Source organism: Pygoscelis adeliae, unplaced genomic scaffold (genome assembly GCF_000699105.1).
Source record: "Pygoscelis adeliae isolate BGI_AS28 unplaced genomic scaffold, ASM69910v1 Scaffold260, whole genome shotgun sequence".
Taxonomy (NCBI): domain Eukaryota; kingdom Metazoa; phylum Chordata; class Aves; order Sphenisciformes; family Spheniscidae; genus Pygoscelis; species Pygoscelis adeliae.
The window spans coordinates 744,269-754,855 of NW_008824001.1; the positions used below are offsets into that span (position 1 = coordinate 744,269).

The 10,587-nt window shown below is 40.1% G+C and overlaps 1 protein-coding gene across 1 annotated transcript; it reads left to right on the forward strand.

Moving 5' to 3' along the window:
- Positions 1-1,115: 1,115 nt before the first annotated feature.
- On the forward strand, positions 1,116-4,938 carry LOC103917825 (myosin regulatory light chain 2, smooth muscle minor isoform-like). Its single transcript, XM_009325025.1, has 4 exons — positions 1,116-1,205; positions 2,837-3,034; positions 3,204-3,365; positions 4,435-4,938. Exons 1-4 carry the CDS (start codon positions 1,142-1,144, stop codon positions 4,605-4,607), a joined length of 597 nt encoding a protein of 198 aa, XP_009323300.1. The 5' UTR covers positions 1,116-1,141; the 3' UTR covers positions 4,608-4,938.
- Positions 4,939-10,587: the final 5,649 nt, after the last annotated feature.

The following is a 10,587-nucleotide window of genomic DNA, read 5'->3' on the forward strand; positions in this document are numbered from 1 at the left end:
GATCCAGCCTGTCCAGGTCCCTCTGCAGAGCCTTCCTACCCTCGAGCAGATCCACACTGCCACCCAACTTGGTGTCGTCTGCAAACTTACTGAGGGTGCACCCAATCCCCTCGTCCAGATCATTGACAAAGATATTAAACAGAACTGGCCCCAATACTGAGCCCTGGGGAACACCGCTCGTGACTGGCCGCCAACTGGATTTAACTCCATTCACCACAACTCTCTGGGCCTGGCCGTCCAGCCAGTTTTTTACCATTTCAGGCATAGCTGCACCAAACTTGGGCTGAAAGGTACTACAATCTTGTGAGACCTAATGTTTCTCTGTATGCAGGCTGATAGGTCTCTTCAAGTGAGAGTTGTATATTCTGTATGGCTGCCTCCCAAGCCTGGTTGAGAGAAACTTAGAAAATATTAATGCAAGCATTGAAAATTTTTCATCTCTAGTACGATATTCTGATATGGTAATTTTCTGAACAGAATTAGAAAGAAATGGGCTCTCTTCCCACCACGTGTAGCTAGTCAGCAGTAGCCTGCTTTTGTTACCTCCTCTCAATTAGATTGAATTATACCTGAGAGAATTGCAGGTAGTGGCTTGCTGGGAGCACCGCCTTGCAGCACATGCAAAGTAAACTTTTTAGTTTACTTTGAATAGGCCATATCCTGAAACCTATGAATTATTTCAGAGAACAGTTATTAACAGATATTGTTTGACTCTATTCTGGGTAGTGGAACTTTGAATTCAGAGTTTAACATAACTTATGATGAGTGTTATGAGTGTTTTTACAGAAGTAAGAAAAAGACTGAAGTTATGCACAACCCTTGACTGTAGCTTGAAAGCAAACTACCTTTATTGTCAGCTGTCTTCATAAATATCTAGATGTCAGGAGTTCATATTTATTTGTTGAAGTGTTGTTGGAGGCCAAACATCTTGCATACCTTGTGGTTAGTGAATGCAATGAAGAGAACTTCGGTGTTGTTGAATGATGCGCAGTTGCATTTCATAGGCTATTTTTAGTTCGGGACATAATGGGTTTTCTTATACGTCAGAACAACGTTGTATAGGCACGTAGGATTTAAAAGTGTGGAATTAGCAGGGGAAATCAGTAATGCTCTTTGTAGACAGACTGAGAAGGACGTAACCATGGAATATCCTTTTATGATCCAGGTGCTTGGTACAGCATGTCATGTATCTGATACAAAGCAAGGTAAAATGTCTTTCCTTTAATTAAAACCAAAAAAACCTAAGTGCTTTTTGCCTGAATATTGGATTGATTGACCATGTAAGGGAGTTACTTTGCTTAATTTTACTCCCTTTTTTTTAAGGATGAATCCAAGTTAGTGACTTCAGTCTTGCTTTTCAGGAGTCTAACAGAAAATATAGTCACTTTTAGCAAACTATCTGAGAAACCATTAGAACTGTGCAGTGACTCTGATTAGAATTGCATTTCTGACCAGCTAATTTTTTTTTTAAAGTTATAAAATTAATACTTAGTGTAAATTTCAAAACGTTGATATTCGTGTGACTACAGGTAAAGCTTAAATTTGTCCTCTTTAAGGACACTTGCTGCAGGTGCTTCCTGTAAAATGCAACATCAGGATGGAAGGAATCTGGTTTGCATAACATTTGGTTTGGGCGTAATAAAGGATTATAGCAGCATGGATTGCTTGCATTAGATAAAACTAAAGCATAGAGGTGTAAAGACTTTTAGAAACAACATTAAGCAGGGTCTACCTTCCTTTCATCCAATAGCAATGTTGAGGTCTCTGTGTTTGCATTTCAGTGAGTGACTCAGCTTTTCATGTTTGTAGTGTCAACCATAGTTGAACACTAAATGTATCTTCCCAGCTAAAAAGAAGCAGTTAACTTGAAAGCCTCACTTCTAACCTGATTATTAGTGTTATAACACGTAAACTACCACGTTTATTTCTTCATTTGACAGCTCAAGGGAAACAATGGAATTAGTATATGTGTGATACATGAAACTATATAAAGATTCTATAGGAGTATATAAATGTTTTAAAAGGTTGATAATTTAAAAGAAACAATCTTCAGATTTTTAGAACAATTATGTCATTCATTAATTTTAAAAAGAGTATGCTTGCATTTGCATATGTATTGTGTAATAGTTCCACTGTGTAAGAGAATAGCAATGTGGTGCTTTTGAACCACGTCAGTGTCCTTTTTCTAACACACACAATCCTCTAGCTGACTTTGAAAGCACTCTAGTAGGAGCTCTTTGGCAGATCTCTCTGCCAGCCCCAGCACCATCCAACGATCTTCACGAAAATGTTAGGCTTTCGTTGGGGTCGTTGTCCTGAGACCTACTGCTCTTTTAACAGCAGCTATTCTAACAAAATGCTATTCAGAGCCTAAAATATTTTTTTCTCCCCTCCCAAATGTTAGTTTAGCATACTGCTTGATTTATTTAACCACTGCATACTATGCCAGGTTAGCAGCCCATATCCTTCTATGTCATAGGTCAATAGTGCCTCCTAAACTGCTAAGTATGTAGTCATCTTAATTTGTGGAAGATGCAGATAGAGTATTGAATCAGCAGTACAAGCCCTGTGTGAGTTTCATTTCAGGAACTATGATTCGATTTGTTTTTTAACGTAGCCTGCTATTGGCCTACAGTGCCAGTCCCTGAATCCTGAAAGACATTATGCTTCACAGCAAGTCCAAATGAAAGAAAATAGAACAGGAGATACTAAAATAAATGTGTACTTTGGGGTATTTGCTTATAATATGAAATTTAATATTCCTTTATCCATCTTTCCCCCAAGGACTTGTAATCTGATTTAATAAGGCTAAATCTTGGATATTCTGTCTCCCTAGAACAAACAGCCAACATGTCTAGCAAAAGGGCAAAGACGAAGACCACCAAGAAGCGCCCTCAGCGTGCCACTTCCAATGTATTTGCAATGTTTGATCAGTCGCAGATTCAAGAATTCAAGGAGGCCTTCAACATGATCGACCAGAACAGGGATGGCTTCATTGACAAAGAGGACTTGCACGATATGCTCGCCTCCCTTGGTAATGTCACTTTTCTGTTTACGGTTGCCAAGCAAATTTGTGCTGTTAAAATTAAAATACTGAGTTTGGAATAGCTTATGAGAGGTGTCCCAGTTGTATTACGCTGTTCAGATTACTTTTTTTCTTTTAGTTTGAAAGCTAAAGCAAATATGAATCCCTTTATTTGTAGGAAAGAATCCAACGGATGAATACCTAGATGCCATGATGAATGAGGCTCCAGGCCCCATAAACTTCACTATGTTCCTCACAATGTTTGGTGAGAAGCTAAATGGCACCGATCCGGAAGACGTAATCAGGAATGCTTTTGCTTGCTTTGATGAAGAAGCAACAGGTACGCGGGTAAAATAACGGTGTACTACATGTATTATTTCTACTTAGTTTTGTAGCAATAAACACTTGTATTCATAGAAGTGGTGATGAATTTTTTAACTCTGAAGATTCTGATTTCTGCAAACTAAAAATCATGCCATGTATCCTCAGCAGCTGAGATTACCTTTTCAAACACTATAAAACTTAAAATCCCAAACTTCTGGCACTTCAGTTCTGTTGTTCAAGACAAGAGAAAGGAAAAAAAGATGTTTGTTGAGAACCAGGGTCTTAAATTTTTCCTAACTTAAAATTGAGCTTTGGGGCAACTTTTGTAAGGGAAATCCTTGTCTTCAAAGCTGTTGTGCTTTTATGAAGAACTTGTTTTCTGTCAGCATCTTGTATCCACCTTCCCTCTGTTAAGCTGCACTTAAAGGAGAAGAAAATTAATACAAGAAAAACCTTGTGTCACTCACGAGAGTGCTGATAGAAGGAATCACAAGTCACATAAGGCTGCTTGTTTAATAAACAATGCCAAAAATGTTTTCTTTGCAACCACTCTAGTAAATCTGAGTTTTGTCACTGATTTAAGGTCAATTTAAAATCTTTGAAATATTTCAGAAATCCCTGTGTTTCATTCACTTGTTGAACATTGGTAGTCAAGTTCCATTTTTTTTTTTTAGTGGTTTTCATGAGGAATGTTCAAGACAAACGGATCGCCTTTGTGTAAAATACACAGTTGTTAGAAGGCTCTCAGCACTACCGGGAGCATAGCCCTGCTGTTGGGAAGAAGGACCAATATGTATACTGACAAATTTGTATATTCTTTGAAACAACAAAGGCAAATCATAAAATGGCCTTTACCCAAAGCAGTGCGACCATGCAAATTAACTAAGAGTCTTGACTTGATTGAATGCTTGTAATTATTTGGCAAGTATAGTAATAGGCTTTAATGTCTTTGTTTTCATTTGGCAACAAAGGCTGTAGGTCTCTTTAATTGAAACAAAGAATTCAAAGAAAGAAATTATCATCCATCTATTAGCAGATAAATGTAAAAACTCCCTTTGCTTATGTCCTCTTACATTGTCTTCTAGGGTTCATTCAGGAGGACTACCTGCGAGAGCTGCTGACGACAATGGGAGACAGGTTCACAGACGAAGAGGTGGATGAGCTGTACAGAGAGGCACCCATCGACAAAAAGGGGAATTTCAACTACATTGAATTCACGCGCATCCTGAAACACGGAGCGAAAGACAAGGATGACTGAGCAAATCCCTGGATACCTGCAGATTATCTCTACTTTACGCTTATGTTTATTTTTGAGGGTTTCTTCCTGATAGAACTTGTTGCATGCATTTAGCTTTACAGCTTTTGCCTTTCTCAATGTATTTATCTTTTCCAGGCCATTTAGGCACATTTGCACCTGTGTAATCAGACTGGAAGCGGGGAAGATACCGTGAGGAAAAGGATATGGGACAAAGATCTATGGACTTGATAGTCCAGGAAAATAATCTCAATGTTTCTGGTTTAGCTGGATTTTTACATTTTTGTAATGCCATTTTGAAATAAAGATTGCTATATAGATAAAATACCTCCAATTCTTTTGTGAAGAATGACGTTTCTATTATGCATTTACAAATGCAGGTGTGTTAATTGTATTTTACTTGTAGTTGCAAATCAAGCTGGAAGACTCATTTTCATAATGTTTTGTGCAGTGTCATACTGTTGTGAAATGCTCTTAGCAGGATGTGCCGGTGTCTTTAAAAATGCAGCTCTACAAATCTCTTATCTCAGGTTTTTGAAGTGGCATCTGACTGGTGTAAGTAGTTAACCAGAGAAATGGTTAGGGAAGACTGTAACAATTGCCAAATGGCCAGCAGAGGACATTTATGATTCTTAAGCAGATATAATGCCCAGCTTTTGTTTCCTTTTAATATTGATAGTTTTTAGCAATATTTTCATGGCAAAGTTTGCATTCCTGTTTGCTAAGTTTTTATGCTGGCAACAGGTGGGAATTAGGCGTATTTTCTCCCTTCTGCTGAAGGAAGCTTGCGCAAAGGAGTCTGTCTCTGAGCTACAGCGTCTGTGCTGGCACTAATTAACAGCAATAGATGGCCAGAAAACCTACATAAAGCTTTATTGTTCTGCAGCTTTTAATTTGCATGTGAGAATGTGAGCAAAGCAGTTCTCAGAATTAACTTGGTAAAACCCTATACATGCTAAAGTCCCTCTCACTTTTAAAAAGATCATACATTTTCCTCAGCTACATCGATAAGATGGCTTTTAAGCAAGCAAGACTCGTTCATTCAAAAACAGCTGTGCTGGTGCTGTTGTCTCCCATACCAAGAAAAGAGGAAGGTTGTTCTCTTAGTTCTTGGCATGACCATGTCCTTCCATGGGTCTCGTTCTCTTGGCTACTGCAAGCTGAAAAGCATAAGGAGAATTTATCTCACCTACCTACTTATCAATTAAAGCGATGATCTCTTCTCCAGAAACTATGCCCTGAGCTATTTCACGTGACTGAAATTCCTGTTCCTTGGGGTCTTTTTACTTCAGCTAAAGGGCTTGTAAAAGCTGGGACAGCATATACTGTAAGGAGGGTTTGTCTCATGTCCTGTGTAGTAGCACAGTCTTGGTTACTTAATCTTGCTTGTGTTCCCAGTATGGCAGCTCTTGAAGATACTCTGGCTTTAGCTTTGTAAATAAGTTAACTTGACAAAGCAGGCATACTTTTTTTTTATTATTTAATTCCTGGGTGCTTTATTCTACTTTTGGGCTTAAATAAAATGAGTTTTCAGCCATTCTTTTCCCAATTTTGTGTTTTATCTGCTAACTGGAACTTAGCCCCAATTTTTCTTTCTCTCCTACCCAGACTATGTTCTCTGCTATACTACTTCAGACTGCCACACCTGCTCCTTTTCTCAAAAGTTTGTTTTTAAACTATCTCAGTGCTCTTCAGTATGGTTGCTGAGCTATTTGCCATGGGATGCCTGCAAGGTTCTAGCAACAACTGATTTTTTTTTGGAAGGTAAGGTACAAGTATGGAAGTTTTCACCTACAATGCCCATGTGACAAAGACAACAGGGTAGAGATCCAGAAAACACAGTCTTGTTGAAATGTTGCTATGCAACATTAAGCTGAAGAACAGTTACACTGTCACTTCTTTAGACTGATCTTGTCGCATCTGTGCAATGCAATACTGTGTGCACGCATGCAAGCAGCCTCCACTAAGGGTAGGTGTTAGGCTGTCTTGATTATTTTTTCCCTTTGGATGTCTAAATGGTGTAAGATTCAGAGGATCGGTTTTCTTCTGTTATGAATGCTGGGTGCCCAAACCATTCTTTCCCCGATCCTGTCTTCTCAGTAAGTTTTAGGTGCTGGTCTGTTAGTTACACTAAGTAATCGGGAGACAAGCCAGCTGGATTTTTCTTGCTGGAAATAAGTTTTGAAGAGGTGATTTTTAAATCACAAATATGAGTTACACAAAAAAGAATCTGGTATCCTCCTCGAGAGGAAATCGTCGCCTTCAAAATCTTCTGTACTGCTGCTCTCCATTTCTGAACAGCCAGCTGAGATGTGGGACGTAGCTGCTTTCTTCCTTGTCGCGCTGTGTGGGTGCTATGTTCTTGGCTGCTTTCTCCGATTAGGGGGTGGGGACAGGGAACTGTATTAATGTAAAGATACCTACTCAGGAAGACGTGTTATTGAGAAAGAATTTCCAGGGATGTTCGAGTGTAATGATGACCTTCCAAGTTCAGGTTTCCCTAGTATCTGTATTGTAATGTAGGAGACCAGTTAACCTGCAAGTGGGCACAAAACCCTTAACCGCTGGAAGGCTGCGAGACCAATAGACCCAGCCAAGAGACCATATAAGAGCATCAGAAGCGTTTTATAGCTAGGCAGTGAGGAACATCCGGACAGCTGAGGTTGCGTGCCGAGGGCTGTAGGGATGTGTCATCAATAATCTATTTCCAAAAATAAAAATAACTTTGGTCACTGAAACAGCTTAAGATTCTGATGACTTAGACTTAGCGTTTTGCAGTCAGAATTTTGGAACCTAATCTTTTCTCCCTTGGGGTTCATATTTAATGGTCTCCAAGCTCCACGCCAGACTAAGCTTATGATGAAAAACTATTTTCATAGGCTGATGCACACATTTAATAGTCTTACATCTACAGTGATATATAATGCCCCGTGAAGCACTATTGAAAAGCAGTGATTTATTTTACATGACCCATTTACCCTGTTCTAAGGCTACATCCGCAAAGGTCAAACTGAAGCCAAAGAGCCATTGCAGCTGCATGAGAAACCTCCAAAGAGGACTACATTTATGTGAAGTGCTGCCAGTATATGCTTGCCTGCTCCTTGCCTGCTGCTTCCCAGCGCCCCACACCCCCCCCACCCCACCCCCGACTGCTGCTGGAGATACTGGTAATATGCAACATTTTAACCACTCAGGATACACTTGTTTCTGCTCTTTACCCTGCATTTAAGCAAATAAAACCATCTTTTATCACACAGTGATCAGATGACTGAAGCATTCTACAACATGAAGTCAGCTTAATATACTAGCTCAGCAACTAACTGATGTCACAGAGGTGGTGTTCGTACGCTCTGAAGTAAGGATCCGTTTCACCACTGACCTAAGAACTATCTTTAGAGCGCTTGTTTCTAGGATCACTATCAGATGTTGAGAAACAAAATGTAACACAGGGGCCCCATCCTGGCACAGGACATCAGTAACAGCACGCCTTTGTGTCCTGCCCAGTGCGTTTGTTCCAAAAGCTGGAAAAAATATCTGAAATCTTGTCATCACGCATTTCTCGTGGCCGTGGCCTTTTCTTGTCCGGAATGTTACTAAACTATTATTTGGTATGTTCCTGGGGATTTTCAAATGGCAACAAATAGCTCTTTCACCATACTGAAGGCATTCAGACAATGTAAGTCCAAATAACAGGTGAGTAACAGTCAAAGTAGAGTCGGGAACATTTTAGATACCAGCAACTAATCTGCCATTGGTGTTGCCTATGTACCCATGCTCCTATTTCGGCTTGCTTACTTGATTTTTCAAACGCTACTGTCATTTTTAGATAACCTCCTCCTACGGAAAAATGATTTAGAATGACAGTAACTCAGAAACAGTATTACAGAAGCCAGGAACAATACAGAGGCAAACAGAAGTTAGTAAATGCCTCTCAAAAAGCAGTTTAAAAATAAGTTATCATGAAATGTTGAAAAGCAATACTGGGAAAAAAACAAATTCAACACAGCTCATTTTTGTTGTGCTTTGAGCAGCAACTCCATAGAGATCAATGTTTTCCCAAACCTTTGACATATTAGATAGAAAACTTTTCAACTTAAAAAAAAAAAAAAAAACAAAAAAAAACAAACCAAAAAAGTGGCAGCACATGGGTGCTCTTCCCGTTTTCCCCTGCAGCCCATGGGCCTGTACACACATCCTTCCCTGTTCCCTGGGACCACGCATTTTGGGTAGGAGCAAGCTCAGTTGCTGCAGGCAGACAAAGCAGGCAGGCTGCTGCGGTAGCACAGCCTTTGGGAATCCCTGCGCTAGACCTTGAGAAAAAATAACTTGTATTGCAAATTTCAACAATACAGAAAAAAAATACTGCTGAGGAATGCTTTCAGACCAAATGTGTGATATTCCCTAGAGAACAGACCATATGTAACGGATGTTGCATCACAGGGCTTAAAGGGTCGTGCTGTTTGTAGGAATGTAATAAATCTAAGGGAAGATGTGTACATGTTTCTCGGAAGCATGTAATTAACAGGAGAGCAGGAAATCAAACGGCCTCCTGGAAAATCCCAACCGCTTGCTGCATGCAGACTCCTCTGCCACGCAGCCGTGATTCGGTCCCTTAGTAAACCAGCCTTGCACTTCGATAAAACTTGAAAGTCAGTTACAAATACTACAGGATTAGGCAGGTCAAGACTAACTTTAATATGTGTGCCTAAAGGAGCAGATTGTATGTGACAGCAGCATTCATTTTAGCATTCTTATAAGCTGTCGCTGCTCAATTTTGCAAGGTTTATTTAATCCTTAATTTGTAGTGATACCCTAAAATAGTCAAAGTGAGGAAACTAAATATTGAATTACATTTTGTTCTGGTTTTTTCCTTATGCATGTTGTGGGCATGGCTCCTTGGGAGTTAAAAGACAGCATTTCACAATGATTTCCAGCCTCTGTCTAGCATATTCAAGTGAGTGGGTGTAAAATGAGGTCTGCAAGCCCTGTCTTAGTATTTGCTAAAACAGAGTTGGCATCAGACACTAGTAACTTGAGCCTTGACTTAGCGTTGTATCTAACAGATACCGGGGGTTTTTCCCTCTATTGAATTCTTCTTCCTTAATAAATTATTCTTCCTAAAAAATAGTGAGCTAACCATCTCTAACGCAATAGGTTTTATACTGGCAAGATATCACCACCCCACAAGAAGCATGTTGATTTTGAAATTGCTCCACCAGCCAACCAAACCTGCATAGGCATCAGCTAATAAGAAAACTGATAACAGCTTACTTTTTATGTCAAACACCTGACTAAATACGCTCCTTCTTGTTTTCTGGGTATGGTTTAAAATACCATTTTAGGCCTTCGGCCAAGCATTGAGCACATTTCATTTTCTTCCTTATCTGTACATACACAGTCAGATAGATAAAACGCTAATTTAACATGTGAGGAGAGAGCACATATGTATATCATAGAATAGTTTGGGTTGGAAGGGACCTCTAAAGGTCATCTAGTCCAACCCCCCTGCCGTGGGCAGGGACATCTTCAACTAGATCAGGTTGCTCAGAGCCCCGTCCAACCTCACCTTGAATGTTTCCAGGGATGGGGCATCCACCACCTCTCTGGGCAACCCGCTCCAGTGCTTCACCACCCTCAGCATAAAAAATTCTCCTTTATATCTAGTCTGAATCTACCCCCCTTTAGTTTAAAACCATTACCCCTTGTCCTGTCGCAACAGACCCTGCTAAAAAGTTTGTCCCCATCTTTCTCATAAGCCCCCTTTAAGTACTGAGAGGCTGCAATAAGGTCTTCCCGAAGCCTTCTCTTCTCTAGGATGAACAACCCCAACTCTCTCAGCCTTTCTTCATAGGGGAGGTGTTCCAACCCCCTGATCATTTTCATGGCCCTCTTCTGGACCCGCTCCAACAGGTCCGTGTCTTTCTTATGCTGAGGGCTCCAGAACTGGACACAGTACTCCAGGTGGGGTCTCACCAGAGCAGAG

What these genes read in the sequence shown, in the direction of transcription:
- LOC103917825 (XM_009325025.1), top strand. Translation starts at nt 1,142, where the DNA reads ATGGAATATCCTTTTATGATCCAGGTGCTTGGTACAGCATGTCATGTA. An exon ending in CGATATGCTCGCCTCCCTTG is followed by an intron (nt 3,035 to 3,203) that starts GTAATGTCACTT and finishes CTTTATTTGTAG; the next exon opens with GAAAGAATCCAACGGATGAA. An exon ending in CTTTGATGAAGAAGCAACAG is followed by an intron (nt 3,366 to 4,434) that starts GTACGCGGGTAA and finishes ATTGTCTTCTAG; the next exon opens with GGTTCATTCAGGAGGACTAC.